The 23056-nt window shown below is 60.3% G+C and overlaps 2 protein-coding genes across 3 annotated transcripts; both read left to right on the forward strand.

Moving 5' to 3' along the window:
• The first annotated feature begins 329 nt into the window (after positions 1-329).
• LOC127052796 (zinc-binding protein A33-like) lies at positions 330-6977 on the forward strand. Its single transcript, XM_050956872.1, has 6 exons — positions 330-1728; positions 2152-2247; positions 3568-3801; positions 4122-4144; positions 4257-4381; positions 4728-6977. The coding sequence occupies exons 1-6, from the start codon at positions 1315-1317 to the stop codon at positions 5267-5269; spliced, it is 1434 nt and encodes a 477-aa protein (XP_050812829.1). The 5' UTR covers positions 330-1314; the 3' UTR covers positions 5270-6977.
• Positions 6978-11580: 4603 nt separating this feature from the next.
• On the forward strand, positions 11581-15422 carry LOC127052760 (zinc finger protein 345-like). Of its 2 annotated transcripts, none has more exons than XM_050956735.1 (2): positions 11581-11689; positions 12870-15422. In XM_050956735.1, the coding sequence occupies exon 2, from the start codon at positions 12878-12880 to the stop codon at positions 15353-15355; it is 2478 nt and encodes an 825-aa protein (XP_050812692.1). In that variant the 5' UTR covers positions 11581-11689; positions 12870-12877; the 3' UTR covers positions 15356-15422. The 2 variants fall into 2 exon arrangements, with proteins under 2 accessions (XP_050812692.1, XP_050812691.1); XM_050956734.1 differs by having other exon boundaries at positions 11581-11685.
• The last annotated feature ends 7634 nt before the right edge of the window (positions 15423-23056 follow it).

Below are 23056 nucleotides of genomic sequence, written 5' to 3' on the forward strand. Positions count from 1 at the left end.
TCCAGGCTGGGGGTGTGGGCTTGGGGCGGGGCCAGGGATGAGGGGTTTAGGGTGCAGGAGGAGGCTCCGGGCTGGGTTTGGAGGGCGGGAGGAGGATCAGGCCTGGGGCAGGGGGTTGGGGTGCAGGCTATAGAATCATAGAATCATAGACTATTAGGGTTGGAAGGGACCTCAGGAGGTCATCTAGTCCAACCCCCTGCTCCAAGCAGGACCAATCCCCAGATTTTTACCCCAGTTCCCTTAATGGCCCCCTCAGGGATTGAACTCACAACCCTGGGTTTAGTAGGCCAATGCTCAAACCCCTGAGCTATCCCTCCCCCCTATGGGCAGCATTTACCTCAAGCAGCTCCCAGAAGCAACGTCATGTCCCCCCTGTGGCTCTTACCTGGAGGTGCAGTTCCCAGCCAATGGGAGCTGCAGAGCCGGCGCTTGGGACAGGGGTAGAGTGCAGATCCCCCTAGCTGCCCCTATGCATAGGAGCCGGAGGGGGGACATGCTGCTGCTTCCAGGAGCCACCTGCTTTAGCCCGGCTGCGCCACCGACCGGACTTTTAACGGCCCGGTCAGCAGTGCTGACCAGAGCCACCAGGGTCCCTTTTCGGCTGGGCGTTCCAGTCGACAACCGGACACCTGGCACCCCTACCCCTAGAGTCTGCGGTTGGTCAATACATCTTATCCCCACCAGACCCACCCTACCCTGACGGGGCTGCCAGGCAGCGAGTGCTGGGCTGCCCCCTGCTGGGCTGCGGGGGTGCCTCCGGCTCTGCTCATCACCTGCCTCGGGAGGGGGTGTGTGTGTAAATCTGGCTGTTAGTGTGTGAGAGAGTGACGGAGACAGAGAGAGACCATTAGCAAGCATGTTTGTGCATGTGCGTTGCTGGCTGGCTGTGTGTGTGTGAGAGAGAGAGAGAGAGATTCTGGCTGTTAGCATGTGTGTGTGTGTGAGAGAGAGAGAGATTCTGGCTGTGAGTGTGGGTGTGTGTGAGAGAGAGAGATTCTGGCTGTTAGCGTGTGTGTGTGAGAGAGAGAGAGAGATTCTGGCTGTGAGTTTGGGTGTGGGTGTGTTTTGGCTGGGACTCCGTGTCTATCTCTGAGCATCTCTCTCTGGCTGGGTGTGTTGAGCAGAGATCTCAGGCCCACACCCTGGGAGTGATAAACTCGTGAGTAGAGCAAATGTAACCTGTGCCGCACCTTTCCCTGGGCCTCGCTGCAGAGCACACAGGCACAGCAGCTCCTGGCTTCTCCCCTCGGCCCAGGGAGGGCAGTGGGGTCTACTGGTTAGAACAGGGGGGCTGGGAGCCAGGATCTGCCCCCCATGGCCTCTCCTGCCCCCCAATTGGGGTCTCTCTCTGAGGAATTCTCCTGCCCCGTGTGCCTGGACTGGCTGCAGGATCCCGTCACCCTGCCCTGTGGCCATGTCTACTGCCAGGGCTGCATCGAGACAACGTGGGGCACCCTGGGTGTCCCCCCTGCCTGCCCTGAATGCCGGGAGCCCTGCTCCGACAGGAGATATGCCCCCTGCAGGCTGCTGGGGAAGCTGATCGACCAGGCCAGGAGGCTGAGCCCTGGTGGGGCAGGGGAGGGGGCGTGCCCAGGGGGCAGGTGCCAGGAGCACAGCGAACCCCAGAGGGTGGCAGTTGGGGCATTCACCGGTGAGCTCTGCAGGGAGCCAGGCTCATACGAAAACCTCCGGTTCCTCCCCATCCACCAGGCCACTGGGCAGCATCAGGTGAGACTGGGAGACCCAGGACTCCTGGGTTCTATCCCCAGCTCGGGGGGGGGGGAGTGGGGTCTAGTGGTTGGAGCAGGGGAGCCTGGGAATCAGGACTCCTGGGTTCTCTCCCCAGCTCTGGGAGGGGAGTGGGGGATGGTGGTTAGAGCAGGGGGGCTGGGAGGCAGGACTCCTGGGTTCTCTCCCCGACTCAGGGAGGGGAGTGGGGTCTGGTGGGTTAAAGCCTGGGGAGCTGGGAGTCAGGACTCCTGGGTTCTTTCTCCTGCTCTGGGAGGGGAGCGGGGTCTAGTAGGGGGGAGCTGGGAACCAGGACTCCTGGGTTCTGTGCCCCGCTTGGAGAGTGGGCTCTGGTGGGTTGGAGCTGGGGGCACTGGCCTGTGATCCCCCACCCTCACCTCCAGCCTGTTTGCTGCCCTGTAGGAGGAGCTGCCCTCAGCCATAGCCCAGCTGGAGTCCAGCCTCGCTGGGCTCCTGAAGCTGAAGATGGAGGAGGAAGAGAGGATTTGGAACCACCAGGTACCTGGGGCTGAGTGGATCCGGGAAGGGCGGGATCCCTGACTCCCCCCACCTGAGGGACTGTGGGGAGGAGGCAGGCAGCCCTCTAGGGAACAGCAGGGCTGAGTAGGTGACTTGATAGCAAGTGTGAAAAATCAGGACTGGGGGTGGGGAGTAATAGGCAGGTATGTAAGAAAAAGCCCTGAGTATTGGGACTGTCCCTATAAAATCAGGACATCTGGTCACCCTAGTAAGGGTAGGGTTGAGGGTGGGGTACCTTGAGTCTTACCATAGCTTGGAGAGAATGTGAGGTACTTGGTGTATAGTGAAGTTAATTTCTGATTACCTGAGAGTATTAGCTATATGGAGATACTAGGTCCCTGGACTGGTAAGTCTGCTACTAGAGGTATTCGCTATGCACACATGGTAGGTACCTGGGAGTATTAGCTATATGGAGATATTGGGTACCTGAGTACCAGGGGGTGTTCGCTATGCACAGATGGTAGGTACCTGGGAGTATTAGCTATATGGAGATATTGGGTACCTGAGTACTTGGGGGTATTCACTATGCACAGGTGGTAGGTACCTGGGAGTATTAGCTATATGGAGATATTGGGTACCTCAGTACCAGGGGGTGTTCGCTATGCACAGATGGTAGGTACCTGGGAGTATTAGCTATATGGGGATATTGGGTACCTGAGTACCAGGGGGTGTTTGCTATTCACAGATGATAGTACCTGGGAGTATTAGCTATATGGAGATATCGGGTACCTGAGTACCCTGGGATGTTCGCTATACACAGATGGTAGGTACCTGGGAGTATTCGCTATATGGAGATATTGGGTACCTGAGTACCAGGGGGTGTTCGCTATGCACAGATGGTAGGTACCTGGGAGTATTCGCTATATGGAGATATTGGGTACCTGAGTACCAGGGGGTGTTCGCTATGCACAGATGGTAGGTACCTGGGAGTATTAGCTATATGAGGATATTGGGTACCTGAGTATCCTGGGATGTTCGGTATGCACAGATGGTAGGTACCTGGGAGCATTAGCTCTAGAAAGTTGCTGGGTACTCAAGTAGCTGGAGCAATGCTAGGTACCGGGGCATATTAGCTGTAGAAGGATGTTCATGAAATGCTGGGTACCAGGGAGTATTAGCTGGACAGCTGCTGCACCCCAGAGAGTATTAGCTATAGAAGGATCCTGGGAGGTACCTGGGAGTATTAGCCCAAGGGATGCTGGGTCCCAGGGAGTATTAGCTCTAGTACCTGCAGTATTAGCTCAGGAGATGCGAGAGGGTACCTAGGGGGTGTTGGAGCCGCTGGCCGGTGTTTTGCAGGCGACGGTGCTCAGCCTGGAGGATCACATCGCCACGGAGTTCGGGAAGCTGCGGGGCTGGCTGGCCGCCCGGGAGGAGGAGTGGCAGGAGAGGCTGCGGCGGGCGTGCAGAGCCCAGCTGCGGGGGATGGAGAGGAACCTGCAGGAGCTGGCGGGGAAATGCCAGGCAGCCCAGGAGATGCTCACAGAGGCCCAGACCCACTTGCCCCAGCAGAACACCATGGAGTTCCTGACAGTGAGTCCAGCGCCCCCTAGAGGGGAAAGACCCCGTGTCTCATTCCCCACCCCACTGAGCCAGCCAGTCCCCCACCATGGGGCCAGATGGGAGTCGGCGCCCCCAAGAGGGGAAAGACCCCGTGTCTCATTCCCCACCCCACTGAGCCAGCTGGTCCCCCACCATGAGGCCAGATGGGAGTCGGCGCCCCCTAGAAGGGAAAGACCCCGTGTCTCATTCCCCACCCCACTGAGCCAGCCAGTCCCAACACCCCACAGTGTCTTAAAGAGACAGAACTATACTAATTCCTTGTCTCTCTCTCCATGTCCATCCCCTCGTAGGACATAAAATCCTCCCTGGACTGGTAAGTCTGCTACTGCAGAAGCAGCTTTATTCCCTGATTCCCCCCACACTTCCATTATTGCTCACTAACACACCCTATGGGGGGTGGGGGGCGGGTCTTCCCTCTTACATAGGGTGAAGCAGCAACTGGCTACCCCTTGTGGGCCGAATACGGGGTCCCTATCACAGACTCTAGGGCAATTCAAAGGGCCGATCCAGTATACTGCCTGGAAGGACATGAAATCCATCCTCAACATAGGTAAGAGATGGGTTTCAGCAGGGGGCGCTCTCCCCTCGCAGTCAGGGCTGGCCCCAATGCCCCAGTGTGGCACTAAGGGGCTCTGTGCTGCAGGGAGTGGGGTGGGATCAGCAGGGGGCGCTCTCCCCAGGCAGTCAGGGCCGGCCCCAGTGCGGCACTAGGGGGCGCTGTGCTGCAGGGAGCGGGGCTCAGCAGGGGGCGCTCTCCCCGGGCAGTCAGGGCTGGCCCCAAAGCCCCAGTGTGGCACTAGGGGGCACTGTGCTGCAGGGAGCAGGGTGGGGGCTCAACAGGGGGGTCCTATGTTAAACCAACCATGCCCCCTGCCCTCCTCCATTTCCCTCCCCAGATCTCCCACCGGTGACGCTGGATCCCGCCACGGCTCATCCCTGCCTGGTTCTCTCGGAGGATCGCACCCGGGTCCGGGACGGCCACCTCCGCCGGCCCCTCCCCGACACTCCCGCCCGCTTCGATTTCTGCGTGGCCGTGCTGGGCGCGGGGGCATTCGCCTCCGGGAGGCGCTACTGGGAGGTGGAGGTCGGGGAGAAGCCGGCGTGGACGCTGGGCGTGGTACACGCCTCCATCAGCCGCAAAGGGAAGATCCACGCCTCGCCCAGCAAGGGATTCTGGGTCATTCGACTCCAGGGCGGGGCCGAGCTCATGGCTAAGGACACGCCCCCAATGGTGCTCCGCCCCCAGGCCCTGCCCCACAGGATTGGGGTGTACCTGGACTACGAAGGGGGTCAGGTTTCCTTCTACGATGCCCAGGGCATGGCCCACCTCTATACGTTCAGTGCTCAGTTTGCAGAGAGTGTGTATCCATATTTCTGCCCCGGGCTGTACGATTCGGGGGGGAACGCTACCCCCCTGAAAATCTGCCCCTTGCCCTGAGCCAGCTGGTCCTCTGCCCTGGGGCCGGATCAGAGCCACAGCCCCCTAGAGGGGAGAGGCCCCGTGCCCCATTCCCTGCCCCCAAGAGCCAGCCAGTGGCTTTATAAGCACCACCTTACACGTCGAAAAAAACTCTCAAACCTGTCAAGCCCAGCTGTTTGGTTCTCCAAAGCAAGAAGGAGCCGAGTGCAAGGCCAGACTGTATCCTGCCAAGCAGGGACTCTGAAAAGAATCTAAAGATCCAACTAGTGTGATCCCAGGTTGCACAAACAGGGGAACGGCAAGTAGGAGCCGAGAGGTTTATTTGGCCCTGGTGCGACCATGGCTGGGGTCCTGTGTCCAGTTCTGGTGCCCACCACTTGAGAAGGATGTGGATCGACTGGAGAGAGGGTCAGAAAAGAACCAGGATTAAAGGATTGGACAGCCTGCCTTAGCATGAGAGACTCCCGGAGCTCAAGGGGTTTAGAGGAACAAAGAGAAGGCCACGGGGTGACTAGATCATGGTCTGTAAGTACCTCCATGAGGAACGGACGTGATTGTGGGCTCTTCAGTCTAGCAGAGAAAGGTCTAACACGATCCACTGGCTGTTAGACAGGTTCAGACGGATAATAAGGTACAAATTTGTAACAGGGAGGGGAATTCACCATGGGAACAATTTCCCAAGGGCTGTGGTGGATGCTTCATCCCTGGCAAGTTTTCAATCAAGAGTGGATGGGGTCACGGTGAAATCCTGGCGCTAGGCTCTGGATCATCTGAAACAATGCCACAGACACGTGCTGGATCCTCACAGGAGACAGATTCTATGCTGTTCTATGCTCCATAATCGGTGGGCGGGTGATAAGAGGCAAAGACGTGCTTGCGTTAAAGGTACCCGCATGGAAACCAGGGCTCCTGGGTTCTGGCTAGAGGTGGTGGGAAATTTTCCAAATATGGGCCATGTTCATATAGGGAAAAAATGCCATGGATGACATTTCGGGGAGGAGGGACTGGCAGGCAGGGGAGAATCACATCAGGGCATTTGGGGTTTTTTGCTTCAACACGATGTTTCGTTTTGATTTTTTTTAATTTTACATTTGTCATCGTTATCAGCCCTACACTCTTTAGGCTCGGAAGGACTGGATTTGTATCGGCTCATTTGTATCCGTCAACGTCAATTTCACCGTCTGCGCCCCCAAACTGACCAAAAAATATTTCCGTTAGTAATCACTGAACTCGACAGATAATCAAAGACAAAAGTGGCTTGCAAACTTTAGAGACGATCATTAAATAATTAGTTGACACTCCCCGAATTTCCTGCAACTGAGAGAGTTTAAATTGATTAAAAAAATAAAAAGGTTAAAAATAAACATCAATATCCGTCCACATTATAAATTATGAATCTAGTTCTCCCAAGCTGAATATTCATAGAATATAAATTTAAGTCAAATTAAACTTAGACGATTATGTGCTATCTAAAATATTTAAATATGCTATATGTGTACTTATACAATGAATATTTTGTATACAATATTTCACAGACTGGCTTTTTAAAAAGTATATAAACAATTGTCTATTAATATAACTATACATAACTGTTTATAGGAAATAATTTTTGGTAAAGGTTGAAATCAGACCATAATATTTTGATTGACACAAAGTGATTCCCCCGCCCCCCCCAAGTCATTTTTCAAAAAAAATTCAAAATAAAAGTATTTTGGAGGAACTGAAATATTTTTGAAATTTTAGTGTTTTCCTGCTCAATGGAAAAGCTGCTTCTTGCCCAACTTTTGTTCTGTCTGTAGGTGGAGGGCAGTGGAGTCAAGTAGGTCAGAGTCAGGGGACAGGTGGCTGTGAATCAGGACTCCTGGGTTCTTGCCCCAGCTCTGGGAGGGAAGCCGGGTCTAGTGGGGACTGAGTCTCAGAACACCTGGGTTCTATCCCTGGCTTTGTCACAGACTCCCCATGTGACCTCTGTGGAGTCACTGAATCAGTTTGGGCCTCAGTTTCCCCATGAGTAAAATGGGGGGATGATCCTGCCTTTGTCTATTTAGACTGTGAGCATTTAGGGGCAGGGGCTGTCTCTTTTCACCCTGGTCCAAATGGTTTGTGCAGAAAGATTTCCCAGCAAAAAATGTCTTCATCTAAACTGATTTTTTTTGCAAGAAAATGTCTGCTCTGGCTAAAGTGATTGATTTTTCCATCAAACAAATTCAACATATTGTGAATCTTTACCAAAAAAAAACCCCAAAACCCTCAAAAACCCGAACTGCACTTTGTGTTGATTGGAGTCCTAATGAAAATTGCTTTGAATTGGAGAAAGCTGAAATTTCAGCTAATTCGAAAGATGGTTTTCTTTCATTTGCGATCAATAACCGTTTCCCTTTTTCGTAATTACAATTTTCACTTCGTTACAATGAGGAAAAGTCAGCTTTTTAATCTGATGGCAATAGGAGGATTTCACTTTGTTTCAATAGAAAGTTAAATCATCTCACTTCGTTACAAAAATCATTTCCATTCAGTTTCCACCAGAAAAAGTGAAAATGTTTCACTTTGTGTTTAAAAAAAGCCACCACCATTTTCTGGGTGAAACAATGGAAATGTCAAAATCTTTCCTTGTTCTATCAGGGCAAACTTTCTTCTAGTTTTGATCACATAATGGCTTAAATATGGCAGGTGCCGTCAAACGACTTCAGTGGGATCAAAATGAAATAAAAGCCTTTGGTTTATGTTCAAAATGGTGATTTGTTTGGTTGGCTCCATCAGGGCAAAGGCTCATTATGTTACAAAAAAAACCCAGGTCCGTTCGTTTTAAGCCAGAAAAAAATCAAAACGGATGAGCTGGGGCTAGTTCTGAGTGGGGAAAGTGGAAGAATTTTGGTTCCTACCGACGGGACTTGGAGAATATCCTTGCAAGTGGGGTTGTGTCTCTCCCGCCAATCCTCCACGATTGGCCTGGACTCTACAGGGATTACAGACGGTCATGATGAACCTCCAGGAAGACCTCCCACCAGAACTGGCAGCTCTGTGGTGTTTCTGTGCACACACGTCCTGGGCCTCGAGGGGCTGGGTAGTGTAGACGGGGTGCAGAGCGGGACTGCAGGTGTGGGTGCGGGTTAGAGGGGGCTAGGTGGGTGCATGGGGGGCAGTGCAGGGATGGGGGTGTGCACAGAGGGGCAGGGTGTGTGTCATAGGGGTGGCTGTGGTTATGGGAGGTCTGGGGGGGGTTGTAGAGACTGTAGAGGGCCATATGCATGCTTGGGGGGGAGGCTGTGGGTGGGGGCCCTTATAGGTGTGGGAGGTGCAGGGGAGAGTGGGGCCCAGAGGGCTATGGGGCGGATGAGTGTGGGAGGTGCAGGGGGGACTGAGGGGTGGGGCCCAGAGGGCTATGGGGCAGATGGGTGTGGGGGGTGCAGGGGGGACTGAGGGGTGGGGCCCAGAGGGCTATGGGATGGATGGGTGTGGGGAGTGCAGGGGGGCTGGAGTGTGGGGCCCAGAGGGCTATGGGGCGGATGGGTGTGGGGGGTGCAGGGGGAGTGGGGCCCAGAGGGCTATGGGGCAGATGGGTGTGAGGAGTGCAGGGGGAGTGGGGCCCAGAGGGCTATGGGGCGGATGAGTGTGAGGGGTGCAGGGGGGCTGGAGTGTGGGGCCCAGAGGGCTATGGGGTGGATGGGTGTGAGGGGTGCAGGGGGGCTGGAGTGTGGCGCCCAGAGGGCTATGGGGCGGATGGGTGTGGCAGGTGCAGGGGGGCTGGAGTGTGGGGCCCAGAGGGTTATGGGGCGGATGGGTGTGGGGGGTCAAGGGGGGCTGGAGTGTGGGGCCCAGAGGGCTATGGGGCAGATAGGTGTGGGGGGTGCAGGGGGGCTGGAGTGTGGGGCCCAGAGGGCTACGGGGCGGAAGGGTGTGGGGGGTGCAGGGGGGGCTGGAGTGTGGGGCCCAGAGGGCTATGGGGCGGATAGGTGTGGGGGGTGCAGGGGGGCTGGAGTGTGGAGCCCAGAGGGCTATGGGGCGGATGGGTGTGGGGGGTGCAGGGGGGCTGGAGTGTGGGGCCCAGAGGGCTATGGGGCGGATGGGTGTGGAGGGTGCAGGGGGAGTGGGGCCCAGAGGGCTATGGGGCGGATGGGTGTGAGGGATGCAGGGGGGCTGGAGTGTGGGGCCCAGAGGGCTATGGGGCGGATGGGTGTGGGGGGTGCAGGGGGGCTGGAGTGGGGGGCCCAGAGGGCTATGGGGCGGATATGTGTAGGGGGTGCAGGGGGGCTGGAGTGTGGGGCCCAGAGGGCTATGGGGCGGATGGGTGTGGGGGGTGCAGGGGGGCTGGAGTGTGGGGCCCAGAGGGCTATGGGGCGGATAGGTGTAGGGGGTGCAGGGGGGCTGGAGTGTGGGGCCCAGAGAGCTATGGGGCGGATGGGTGTGCGGGTGCAGGGGGGCTGGAGTGTGGGGCCCAGAGGGCTATGGGGCGGATAGGTGTGGGGGGTGCAGGGGGGCTGGAGTGTGGGGCCCAGAGGGCTATGGGGTGGATGGGTGTGGGAGTGCAGGGGGGATGGAGTGTGGGGCCCAGAGGGCTATGGGGCGGATGGGTGTGGGGGCTGCAGGGGGGATGGAGTGTGGGGCCCAGAGGGCTATGGGGCGTGGGGGTGTGGGGGTGCAGGGGGGCTGGAGTGTGGGGCCCAGAGGGCTATGGGCGGATGGGTGTGGGGGTGCAGGGGGGCTGGAGTGTGGGGCCCAGAGGGCTATCGGGCGGATGGGTGTGGGGGTGCAGGGGGGCTGGAGCGTGGGGCCCAGAGGGCTATGGGGCGGATGGGTGTGGGGGGTGCAGGGGCGGTGGAGTGTGGGGCCCAGAGGGCTATGGGGCGGATGGGTGTGGGGGGAATGCAGGGGGAGTGGGGCCCAGAGGGCTATGGGGCGGGGGGGTGTGGGGGTGCAGGGGGGCTGGAGTGTGGGGCCCAGAGGGCTATGGGGCGGATGCATGTGGAGGTGCAGGGGGGATGGAGTGTGGGGCCAGAGGGCTATGGGGCGGATGGGTGTGGGGGGAATGCAGGGGGAGTGGGGCCCAGAGGGCTATGGGGCGGATGGGTGTGGGGGGTGCAGGGAGGCTGGAGTGTGGGGCCCAGAGGGCTATGGGGCAGATAGGTGTGGGGGGTGCAGGGGGGCTGGAGTGTGGGGCCCAGAGGGCTATGGGGCGGATGGGTGTGGGGGTGCAGGGGGGATGGAGTGTGGGGCCCAGAGGGCTATGGGGCGGATGGGTGTGGGGGTGCAGGGGGGATGGAGTGTGGGGCCCAGAGGGCTATGGGGCGGATGGGTGTGGGGGTGCAGGGGGGCTGGAGTGTGGGGCCCAGAGGGCTATGGGGCGGATGGGTGTGGGGGGTGCAGGGGGGCTGGAGTGTGGGGCCCAGAGGGCTATGGGGCGGATGGGTGTGCGGGTGCAGGGGGGCTGGAGTGTGGGGCCCAGAGGGCTATGGGGCGGATGGGTGTGGGGGGTGCAGGGGGGCTGGAGTGTGGGGCCCAGAGGGCTATGGGGCGGATGGGTGTGGGGGTGCAGGGGGGCTGGAGTGTGGGGCCCAGAGGGCTATGGGGCGGATGGGTGTGGGGGGTGCAGGGGGGCTGGAGTGTGGGGCCCAGAGGGCTATGGGGCGGGGGTGTGTGGGGGGTGCAGGGGGGCTGGAGTGTGGGGCCCAGAGGGCTATGGGGCGGATGGGTGTGGGGGGTGCAGGGGGAGTGGGGCCCAGAGGGCTATGGGGCGGGGGGGTGTGGGGGTGCAGGGGCGGTGGAGTGTGGGGCCCTGAGGGCTATGGGGCGGATGGGTGTGGGGGGAATGCAGGGGGAGTGGGGCCCAGAGGGCTATGGGGCGGGGGGGGTGGGGGTGCAGGGGAGCTGGAGTGTGGGGTCCAGAGGTCTATGGGGCGGATGGGTGTGGGGGGAATGCAGGGGGAGTGGGGCCCAGAGGGCTATGGGGCGGGGGGGTGTGGGGGGTGCAGGGGGGCTGGAGTGTGGGGCCCAGAGGGCTATGGGGCGGGGGGGTGTGGGGGTGCAGGGGGGCTGGAGTGTGGGGCCCAGAGGGCTATGGGGCGGGGGGGGGGGGGGGGGTGCAGGGGGGCTGGAGTGTGGGGCCCAGAGGTCTATGGGGCGGATGGGTGTGGGGGTGCAGGGGGAGTGGGGCCCAGAGGGCTATGGGGCGGGGGTGTGGGGGTGCAGGGGGGGGCGCTGTGGGCCGGGGGTAGCCCCCCCGCTGGGGAAATCCGCCCCCCATCCCCGGTCTGGGGGCTCCGGCCCCGCCAGTTCAAACCCCCGCCTAGGAAGTGCGTAACCGGGAGCCGCTTTCACGCCGGGACCTTCCTGTCACCGGCACCCGCCCACCCCCGGCCCTGGGCTCGGCGCCGGCTGGGCCCCAGGGGCCGGATCGGGGCCCCCAGCGGGGATCCAGCCCCCGCTCCCCGGCGCGAGTGAGTCGGGGCCGCCCGGGATCCAGGCGGGGCCCCCCCAGCCCGGCCCGGGGCGCACGGGGACAGGGGCGGTGCCGGGTCCCCCCAGCCCGGCCCGGGGGCGCACGGGGACGGGGGGCGGTGCCTGGTCCCCCCCAGCCCGGTCCGGCCCTGGGGCGCACGGGGACGGGGACGGTGCCGGGTCCCCCCCAGCCCGGTCCGGGGGCGCACGGGGAGGGGGGGCGGTGCCGGGTCCCCCCCAGCCCGGTCCGGGGGCGCACGGGGACAGAGGGCGGTGCCGGGTCCCCCCCAGCCCGGCCCGGGGGCGCACGGGGACGGGGGCGGTGCCAGGTCCCCCCCAGCCTGGTCCGGGGGCGCACGGGGACGGGGGGCGGTGCCGGGTCCCCCCCAGCCCGGCCCGGCCCTGGGGCGCACGGGGACGGGGGGCGGTGCCGGGTCCCCCCCAGCCCGGCCCGGCCCTGGGGCGCACGGGGACAGGGGGCGGTGCCGGGTCCCCCCCAGCCCGGCCCGGCCCTGGGGCGCACGGGGACAGAGGGCGGTGTCGGGTCCCCCCCAGCCCGGCCCTGGGGCGCACGGGGACAGAGGGCGGTGCCGGGTCCCCCCCCCCGGCTCGGCCCTGGGGCGCACGGGGACAGAGGGCGGTGCCGGGTCCCCCCCCCCGGCTCGGCCCTGGGGCACACGGGGACAGAGGGCGGTGCCGGGTCCCCCCCAGCCCGCTTGGGGATCGGGGTGGTTGAGCTGTGAGATCCCAGCTCGGGGTGACGTGCTCAGCACCCCAGGCTGAGGCTCTTTGGGCCCCCCCCCGTTTCTCAGCCCTGGTGCAGGTTTTACCTCTTCTTTCCTCCCCACCTCGTTTGCTGTGTCCCCAACCCCATTCCGCCCTCCGCCGGCCCTCCTCACGCCTTGTCCCGGGAGAGCAGCACCGACCTGTGTGTGTGTGTGTGTGTGTGTAGAGAGAGAAAGAGTGTATATACACACTGCACCTTTGACATTCATCACATCCTCCAGCCTTTGAAACCCAGGGGGAGAGAACCCAGCAGTCTGGGCTCCCCCCCCCTCTAACCACTAGCCACCACTCCCCTCCCAGAGCCGGGGAGAGAACCCGGGAGTCCTGGCTCCCAGTCCAGGGAGGTCGGGTCCCCTCTTGGTCACTCACTCCACGAATTCCTCTCTTCTCCCTCCAGCCCCAGCCATGAGCGAGGAGGAAGAGCCCAGCCCCACTCCGTGGGCCGAGGAAGAGGAAAAGCTGCCGAGCCTGACGGGGTCAGAGCGGGAGATCTCGTGTGACATCCAGTGCTGGTCGGATAACGAGGAGTGGGGGCCGGACAGCCCAGCCGTCAGCAGGGGAGTGGGAGACGCCTGCTCCCAGCCGGACAGCAGCCCCACAGCCTATGGGAGGAGCTACTGTCGTGGCTCGCACGAGGACAGTGAGCTCAGGCTGCACGCCAGCTCAGGGGAAGACGGTGAGCTTGACTTCCGGCGTGGCTCGCATGAAGATGGCGGGTTCAGATTGCACGCCGGCTCTCATGAGGACGGTGAGCTCAGGTTCCACGCTGGCTCAGAAGACGACATTGAGCTTGGGCTTCAGGCTGGCTCGCACGAGGACAGTGAGCTCACATTACATGCTGGCTCTGAAGAAGACAGTGAGCTTGAGCTTCACACTAGCTCGCACGAGGATGGTGAGCATGCTCTGCATGGCGGCTCAGATGAAGATGGTGAGTTTGGGCTGCATGCTGGCTCGCACGAGGATAGTGAGCTTGGATTGCACGCCGGCTCAGATGAAGATGACGAGTTCAGGCTGCACGCTGGCTCACATGAGGACAGTGAGCTTGGGTTGCACACCGGCTCAGATGAAGACGGTGAGTTTAGGCTGCATGCTGGCTCACACGAGGACGGTGAGCTTGGGTTGCACGCTGGCTCAGACGAAGATGATGAGTTCAGGCTGCACGCTGGCTCGCATGAGGACAGTGATCTTGGGTTGCACGCCGGCTCAGACGAAGACGGCGAGCTAAACTTCCATCCTGGCTCAGACGAAGACGACGAGCTGGGCTTGCACGAGGACGGTGAGCTAAGCTTCCGTCATGGCTCGCATGAGGACGGGGAACTCGGGTTGCAGGCTAGCTTGGAAGCCCCCCCTGGTTTCGACCTCGCTGGCAATCCGGGCCCAGCCTCTGCAACGTGGCCACCTCCGGGCCCGCCGTCCTCCCGCCCCACCCTGCCGGCGCGCCCCTTCCAGTGCCCGGACTGCGGCAAATCCTTCGGCTCCAACTCCACCCTGGCGCAGCACCGCCGCATCCACACGGGCGAGCGGCCCTACAAGTGCGGGGAGTGCGGGCGGGCGTTCAGCCGGGGCTCCACCTTCCTCCAGCACCAGCGCACCCACACCGGCGAGCGGCCCTACAAGTGCCCGGACTGCGGCAAAGCCTTCAGCCGCAGCTCCAACCTGCTGCAGCACCGGCGGGTCCACACCGGCGAGCGGCCCTACAAGTGCCCCGACTGCGGCAAAGCCTTCAGCCTCAGCTCCACCCTGCTCCAGCACCAGATCATCCACACGGGCGAGCGGCCCTACAAGTGCCCCGACTGCGGCAAGAGCTTCAACCGCAACTCCAACCTGCTCAACCACCGGCGCACCCACACCGGCGAGAAGCCCTTCCCCTGCGGCCTGTGCGGGAAGCGCTTCTCGGAGAGCTCCACCCGCACCCAGCACCAGCGCACCCACACCGGTGAGCGCCCCTTCCGCTGCACCGAGTGCGGCAAGAGCTTCAGCCTCAGCTCCACCCTGATCCAGCACCAGACCACCCACAGCGGGGAGAGGCCCTACCAGTGCCCCGACTGTGGCAAGACCTTCGGCCTCAGCTCTACGCTGCTGCGGCATCGGCGGGCCCACACCGGCGAGAAGCCCTTCCGCTGCCAGGACTGCGGCAAGAGCTTCGGCGTCAGCTCCCACCTGGTGCAGCACCGGCGGGTGCACACCGGCGAGCGCCCCTTCCGCTGCCCGGATTGCGGGCGCGGCTTCGGGCAGAATTCCCACCTGGCACAGCACCGCAGGGTGCACCGGGCCGGCGAGGAGGCCCGCCCGCCCGGCACCCTCTACATCTGCGGCGACTGCGGGAAGAGCTTCCGCCAGAGCTCCCACCTGGCCCAGCACCGGCGCACCCACACGGGCGAGCGGCCCTTCCAGTGCGGGGAGTGCGGTCGGGGCTTCTCTCAGAGCTCCAAGCTCCTGGAGCACCGCCGGACCCACACCGGCGAGCGCCCCTACGCCTGCCCTGACTGCGGCCGGGCCTTCGGCCACAGCTCGGCGCTGGCCCAGCACCGCCGGACCCACACCGGCGAGCGGCCCTACGCCTGCGGGACTTGCGGGAAGAGCTTCAGCCAGAGCTCGGCCCTGCTTCAGCACCAGCGCATCCACACCGGGGAGAAGCCCTATCGCTGCTCCCGCTGCGGCCTCTGCTTCCGCTACCTGCTGCAGTACACCCGTCACCAGAAGGTGCACGCCCGGGAGGAGCTGCTGGCGCAGGAGAGGGCCAGGGCGGCGCCAGGATCTGCGGCACCGGTGGCCTCCGCTGCTCTGGAGGTGGCGCCGGGGGCTGGGACGCAAGGGTTCTCCGCGGCACTCGGGGTGCCGGTGGAGGAGGGGGTGTCGGTGGCGCTAGGCATGGGAGTATGAGAATTTGCCCCCTCTGGGGGAGGAAGCAGTGAGGGGAAGGAAGAGGAGGGGGAGGCAATGGGGCACTGGGGGACAGAAGAGAGAGAAGTGGGGCTGTTGAGGGGGGACACACTGGGAACCCTCTGAGATTGACGCTAATAAGCGTGGAGGGTTTGGGTCCGAATGAAATGTAGCTGTCTTTTGTATACAGGTGGGGGAGGGGGAGGGGAGCAGGGGGAGGCAGGACTCCTGGGTCCTATCCCTGGATCTTGCAGGGGATTGGGGTCTGGTGGGTTAGAGCAGCAGGGGCTGGGAGCCAGGACTCCTGGGTTCTCTCCCCAGCTCTGGGAGGGCAGTGGGGTCTGGTGGGTTAGAGCAGCAGGGGCTGGGAGCCAGGACTCCTGGGTTCTCTCCCAGCTCTGGGAGGGGAGTGGGGTCTGGTGGATTAGAGCAGCAGGGGCTGGGAGCCAGGACTCCTGGGTTCTCTCCCCAGCTCTGGGAGGGGAGTGGGGTCTGGTGGGTTAGAGCAGGGGGAGCTGGGAGCCAGGACTTGTGGGTTCTGTCCCCGACTCCAGGAGGGAAGTGGGGTGTAGCGGTTAGAGCGGTGGGGCTGGTGGGGTGAGGATGCCGTAATCAGCTGTGTTGGCGACGTTAGCAAGGAAGCAGCGTTCCCCGTCGCCGTAGGGGGTGCTAGTTGAGTAGAGGCCATGCCGTAGAGAAGCAGCAGACAGGTGCAGAGATGGAGAATCGGACCTGGGGCCTTTCCCCACTAGGGGACGCCGGCTCCAGTCTGGCGGGTGCGGGGGGCTAAACAGGAAGTAAGTTGTGAGGAGTTTGGCATAACCCCACCACTACAGAGAGAAGAAAGCAGAGGGTGTCTGAGTTAGGCTGGGAGATTCGATACACCTTGGGGAGGGCGGGGGAGTCTAGTGGTTAGAGCGGGGGAGCTGCGAGCCAGGACTCCTGGGTTCTGTCCTCAGCTCTGGGAGGGGAGTGGACTGTAGCAGTTAGAGCAGGGGGGAGGACTGGGGGCAGGGTCAGAACTCCTGGGTTCTTTGCCCAGTCCTCCCTTTCTTCTGTCATTATGTAACCATGAGGTGCATGCCACTCTGTGCCTCAGTTTCCCCATGTTTAGACTGGGGATCAGTAACGCTACCTGGGGGTGGGCTTCTCACGTTTAACCCATGAACATCTATGCAGCCCTTGGGGATACTCTGTTAGTGAAGTCTGGGGGGAGTGGGGTTTGGGGAGTTATTCCCCCCCACACACACTTCCTTGTGCGCAGGGGGAGGGGAGTTGGGGAGTCAGCATGGGGGCGGGTCTGTGGTTGTCATCCCCGCTTTGGGGTGGACGGGCAGGCAGCAGCGCTTGGTGGGGGCAGAGGGAGGTACCTGGGAGGAATCCGGCACTGCTCGCAGCTGTGGCTCTGCGTTCCTTACCCGTCTTCTTGTAATAAAGACTTATTGGCATAGCAGCTGCTGTGTTCTCCTGTCACACTCTTGGCAGGTTCTCAACCCTCCCCACCCTTGATCTAACCACGAGACCTCACTCCCCTCCCAGAGCTGGGGAGAGAACCCAGGAGTCCTGGCTCCCAGCCCCCCCTGCTCTAATCCACTAGCCCCCAGTCCCCTCCCAGAGCTGGGGAGAGAACCCAAGAGTTCTGGCTCCCAGCCCCCCCTGCTCTAATCCACTAGACCCCACTCCCCTCCCAGAGCTGGGGAGAGAACCCAGGAGTCCTGGCTCCCAGCCGCCCCTGCTCTAATCCACTAGCCCCCACTCCCCTCCCAGAGCTGGGGAGAGAACCCAAGAGTTCTGGCTCCCAGCCCCCCCGCTCCAACCACTAGACCCCACTCCCCTCCCAGAGCTGGGAGAGAACCCAGGAGTCCTGGCTCCCAGCCCCCCCTGCTCTCATCAACTAGCCCCCACTCCCCTCCCAGAGCTGGGGAGAGAACCCAAGAGTTCTGGCTCCCAGCCCCCCCGCTCCAACCACTAGACCCCACTCCCCTCCCAGAGCTGGGGAGAGAACCCAGGAGTCCTGGCTCCCAGCCGCCCCTGCTCCGACCACTAGACTCCACTCCCCTCCGAGCTGGGGAGTGAACCAGAGTTCCTGTCCTCTCCTCTCTAACTACTGGCCCATTCTTTACTAAATTCCACCCTGTATCATTTCCTCCTCTTCTTTCCTAAGTCATCCTCCAGTTTTTACGGGTTTTTACCTCTCCCTGGCCTCAAGTGAAGCTTCAGTCTCTCCTCAGTCCTGTTCTAGTGTGTCACAGATGGGAATATTCATCAGCCCTCTGAAACCCATCTCAGTCATGAAGTTTTCTGGCGTGGAGCTTCCTTGCTGGGCTTGTGGGAGAATCTCTGTATGTCTCACTTTCCGCAAGGCAAACCGAAATGCCCTCTCCTCAGGCTCCAGCGGCCGGGGCGGCCGACCCGGGCTAGCCCGCGAAGGGCAGGCGTAGTGGAGAAAACGCAGCGCCCGCTGCTCTGACCTCTAACGCGACCTGTTTGCCCGTGACGGGCTCACCCGTGAGACACGCAGCCCTACAAAAACAGCAATCCCCCTGGACTGGTATCGATTCCCAGGGCCGAAGCCACCACGCCGGGAGCTGGTCAGTCCCAGGCCAGAGACCTGCCCAAAATACTTCTCAGAGCAGATCTCTTGAAAAACCATCCTCTCCTGATTTGAAAATGGGCCCTTCCAATCTAATTGCTTGTTCCGTTAACAACTGACACCTTCTTTCCCAGCTGAATTTGTCTAACTCCAGCTTCCAGCCATCGGATCATGTTAGACCTTTTCTCTGAAGAAGCCCCTTGTTCAATATTCGCTCCCCATGGAGGTATTTCTGGACTGGGTCACCCCGGACCTTCTCTTTGTTAAGTGAAATCGATTGTCCCCTTGGAGGCTATGGGTACAGCAGGTTTTCTGAGCCTTTAATCGCTCTCTGACCCTGCCCCGATTTATCCACATCCTTCAGTTGTGGGCACCAGGGCCAAATTCAGACGTAAAATAACCTCTCTGCTCCTAGGTGAGATTCCCGTTTATACATCGCGGGATCACATTGGCCCCTTTGCATGAGTCACACGGGGAGTGCATGTTCAGCTGATTAGCCAGGATGACCCCCAAATCTTTCACCTTCTTGCTGGCTCCTTTTCCCCTAGGGTCTCTAGTTCAAGGGGGTCTCAAACTTCCCTGCACTGCGACCCCCTTCTGACAAAAACCACTCCAGGACCCTAGGAGGGGGGCCTGTCACCTGAGCCCCCACCGCCCAAGTCTAAAGCCCTCGGGCTTCGATTTAGGCCCTGGGCAGCGGGGCTCAGTCTAAGCCAGCCATGGCCACCCCATTAAAATGGGGCCCTGACCCACTCGGGGGTCCCACCGTTGGAGAATCGCGGCTCTAGGATATGCAGCTGCTTCCTGCATCGTGAGAAATGGCTAGAGAGCCAGAGCCCCTTTATTAGCTTTCCACCTCTGCGAGACAATTTAATGGGTAGTGGCCCGATCCCCTGCTAAACCTGCTCACCAGGGCAGAGTGCAGCTGCCTGAATTTCAGGAGAGAGCCACGCAATAAGGTCCAGGCTTGGCATTGGCAGGAGTCGATTTTTTTATCCAGAAAGGTGGATTTCACCGGACAGGCGCAAGGTGACAAATCCAGCGCTTGTCAAAAATGACAGCGAGGCACCCTAAGAAACATGCTCCTTGGGGAAGCTCCCGCGGGCAACTTGAAGGCTATTTATTGTGTCTAGTTTGACCATTTGCGTTCGTAACCGTTAGGAAGCTTGAATCTGCCTCCACGGTGAAGAGTTTAAAATCCAACCCGAGCAGAAATAAAACGCTTACAAATCCCGATGGCTCTTAGCTGTCAAACGGACACAATCCCCGTTGAATTCTGCCAAACCGAGCTGGTGGAATTTCAGTCCACCGCGGAGATACAAAGCTATTCCCCACCGAGCCCCTGTACCCGCAATGCTGGCTGGACACAACGGAGCCCAAACCCAAAGATGTGAGGATGGGCGGTGTGATCACACCCTGCGAGCTCCAAATAGCCCACCGATTATTTCGGAGCCGGGAGCAATTTCTTGCCAGCTGCTTTGGCCCCTATGGGGAAATTTCTGGCTGCTTTAAGACTGGGTGTATTGGAAAGGAATTAAATCAGCTCATCCCCCCCCCCCCCAACACGTGCAGATATCTGAGACGGTGTGATAGCCCCAAATACAAGGAAACGGGTGTGAATCCAGAGTCCATTAACTACCACACAGTTTTTCAGGGCATGGCTCAAGATTTACAGCAGAGGGTCTGAAAGTAGCTGTCGGTGACCCCGTTGCAGCCCAGGGCTGACTCCCGCTTGACCCCTGGGGGTGCTGAGCTGAGAATCTAGCTCCCATGGGAAGACCCAGTCATATAACTCCCCTCAGCATCCACCTGCCATGAGATCTTCGGAAAACCCTATAGGGGAACAGGAAGGGGGCAGAATACCCCCAGATAACCGAGTCTGATTCCCAACTCCCTCTCCCCCCACCCGCTCACTCTAACCACTAGACCCCACTCCCCTCACAGAGCTGGGGAGAGAACCCAGGAGTCCGGTTCTGTGGCATTACTGCTCTCCAGACACTAAATACTAATTTCAGTCTCTGTTGAAGGAGAAATCCCCACTCTCCTCCTGGAGCTGGAACCCAGGAGTCCTGGCTCTCAGCCCTCCCCCCCCCCCCAGGGTAGGCTGAGTGTACATGAAGGGAATGGGTGGCTGACCATTTCACTGTCTCTTCCTTTGCAAAGCACCATGGGTACTATAGCTTCTGCAGCATGGCATTGTGGGAATTGTAGTCCTGACAGCAGAATGGCAAATTATTAGAATATTGCCTCATCCCCAGGCTCACCTATTGAATCGCCAGGGAGGGCTGGAGCGAGCCCCCTACCTCCCACATCTGAAGCCCCGCCCCGGCCTAAAAGGAGGAGCCACTCGACCCAGGTGCCAAGAGTTGGGGGGATTCCCAGGCCCAAGTCAGAGATCAGACCTGCCATATGTCTCTAGGGTGACGCATTAATCCTGAAACCTAATAATGGCAACACAAACACTAGGGCTTTCCGTTATATTTCACTGCCAAATAGCCGGGTCAGGGATGCTCCACTGCTATAAGGACTGGGAGTCAGGACTCCCAGGTTCTATTCCTAACTCTGGGAGGAGAGAGCAGTCTAGTGGTTAGAGCCAACAGCAATCACTAGAACTTACAAGTTTGTCCTATCAGCTCCTCTCCCAGAGCCGGGGAGCGAACCCAGGAATCCTGGCTCCCAGCACCCTCTGCTCTGACCCACTAGACCCCACTCCCCTCTCAGAGCCAGGGAGAGAACCCAGGAGTCCTGGCTGCCAGGCCCCCTCCCCTGTCCTAACCTACCATCTGATGGGAAGGGTGCTTGCAGGACAGAGGATAGCTGTGTCGTTTCTCATTCCCGTCCCCCAGGAGGCACCATCCCTGCTCGTGTCCCGTGCTGGGCTCCTGATCCAAATGCCGGGCGTGCTGCCCCCCATCTGGGGGAGTCCATCAGCCAGACTCACCTGACCCCCAACTCCAGAGCCTGCGAATCCCCCCAGCTCGAGCCCCAGAAAGGGGGAGAGCAAGGGCGGGGGAGCAAGGAGCCCCCTGAGATGGGCACTAAGTGGCAGGCTGGGCAAGAGGGACAGGGAAGGGGGTAACTCACACGGGACATGGACGGGGGAAGGTGACCCAGACTCTGACTTTCTAACATGGGTAATGTCGTCCAGCGAGGGAAAGCTTCAGATCCCATGTAATGGACTGGAGAGTGTGACACTTGAACGAGAGAGAGGAAGAGAGATGGGGTGTATGGGGATAGATAGATAGGTCGATAGATAGAGGGAGTGTATAGGAGTAGACACACAGACAGATAGATGGGGTATATGGGGGTAGATAGATGGGGTGTATGGGGGTAGACAGAGAGATAGATGGGGTGTATGGGGGTAGATAGACAGATAGATGGGTGTATAGGGGTAGACAGAGAGATAGATGGGGTGTATGGGGGTAGATAGACAGATAGATGGGTGTATAGGGGTAGATGAATGAGAGGGGTGTATGGAGGTAGATAGATAGAGGGGGCATAGAGGTATGGGGATAGAGATAGAGGGAGTGGATGGGGGTGGGGTAGATAGATGGGGTGTATGAGGATAGATGGATGGATCAGAGGTGTGTGGGGATACAGAGATGGAGTGGATGGGGGTGGATAGATGGAGGGTGGGGTAGATGGATAGACGGGGTGTATGGGGATAGATGGATGGATGAGGGGGGTGTGGGGATATAGAGGGAGTGGACGGGGATGGATAGATGGGGGTGGGGTAATGGATAGATGGGGTGTATGGGGATAGATGGATGGATGAGGGGTGTGTGGGGATAGAGAGAGAGGGAGTGGATGAGTATGGATAGACGGGGGGTGGATGGGGGTAGACGGATAGATGAGAGGGGTGTGTGAGGATAGAGGAGGAGTGGATGGGGTGGATAGATGGGGGGTCGGGTAGATGGATAAATGGGGTGTATGGGGGTAGATGGATAGATGAGAGGGGTGTGTGAGGATAGAGAGAGAGGGAGAGGACGGGTATGGATAGATGGCGGGTGGGGTGGATGGCTAGATGGGGTGTATGGGGGTAGACGGATAGATGAGAGGGGTGTGTGGGGATAGAGAGAGAGGGAGAGGACGGGTATGGAAAGATGGGGGGTGGGGTGGATGGCTAGATGGGGTGTATGGGGGTAGATGGATAGATGAGAGGGGTGTGCGGGGATAGAGAGAGGAGGAGTGGATGGGGTGGATAGATGGGGGGTGGGTGGATGGATAAATGGGGTGTATGGGGATAGATGGGTAGATGAGAGGGGTGTGTGAGGATAGAGAGAGAGGGAGTGGATGGGGGTGGACAGATGGGGGGTGGGGATGGACAGATTACATGGGAGGGGTGTGTAGTGCTGGACAGACAGTCCAATAGTCCCAGTGTCATTTACCCCTAGGCCCAGAACCTCAGAGTTTAGGGCCCAAGCCCCTGTTGATGTCACTCACTTTAGGGGAGCGAGGTGGCCACCCAGCGCTGGGGCGCAGAGCCAGACGGCAGGTCCCCACCGTGCCAATGGGAGTTGGGAGCTCCAGGGCCCATGTGAGACAGGGTCAGTTCAAGGGCGCAGCCTCCTAGGCCAGGGGTGGGAAACCTTTTTTCTATCAGGGGCCACTGACCCACAGAAGAAAAAAAAAAATCATTCGCTGGCCACACACAGCCCTGCGGGGGGTGGGGCGCAGAGGCTCGCGGCTTTCCCTAGGGTTGCCAACTTTCTAAGGGTACAAAACTGAACATCCTGGCCCCGCCCCTCCACAGAGGCCCCGCCCCTTCCCTGCAGCCCTGCCCCCACTCACTCCAGCCCCCCTTTCCTCCCTCGCTCACTCTCCCCCATCCTCACTCACTGCCACTGGGCTGGGGCAGGGAGCTGGGTGAGGGCTCCAGCTGGGGCTGCGGGTTCAGACTGCGGGAGGCGGCAGGCTCCGGGAGGGAGTTAGGGTGCAGAAGGGGGTCCGACCTGGGGCCGGGTAGGGATTCAGGGTGCAGGCTCTGGCCAGGCGGCGCTTACCTCCGGCAGCTCCCAGTCGAGGCACAGAGGGGCTAAGGCAGGCTCCCTGCCTGCCCTGGCTCCACATTGCTCCCAGAAGCAGCCCCTGTGTCCAGCTCCTAAGCG

Source organism: Gopherus flavomarginatus, chromosome 5 (genome assembly GCF_025201925.1).
Source record: "Gopherus flavomarginatus isolate rGopFla2 chromosome 5, rGopFla2.mat.asm, whole genome shotgun sequence".
NCBI lineage: Eukaryota > Metazoa > Chordata > Testudines > Testudinidae > Gopherus > Gopherus flavomarginatus.

Excerpts from the sequence above, each read along its gene's own strand:
- LOC127052760 (XM_050956735.1), top strand. The coding sequence starts at position 12,878 with ATGAGCGAGGAGGAAGAGCCCAGCCCCACTCCGTGGGCCGAGGAAGAG.
- LOC127052796 (XM_050956872.1), top strand. The coding sequence starts at position 1,315 with ATGGCCTCTCCTGCCCCCCAATTGGGGTCTCTCTCTGAGGAATTCTCC. Across the intron at positions 2,248-3,567 it reads AGAGGATTTGGAACCACCAG|GCGACGGTGCTCAGCCTGGA; the intron begins GTACCTGGGGCT and ends GGTGTTTTGCAG. Across the intron at positions 3,802-4,121 it reads ACACCATGGAGTTCCTGACA|GACATAAAATCCTCCCTGGA; the intron begins GTGAGTCCAGCG and ends ATCCCCTCGTAG.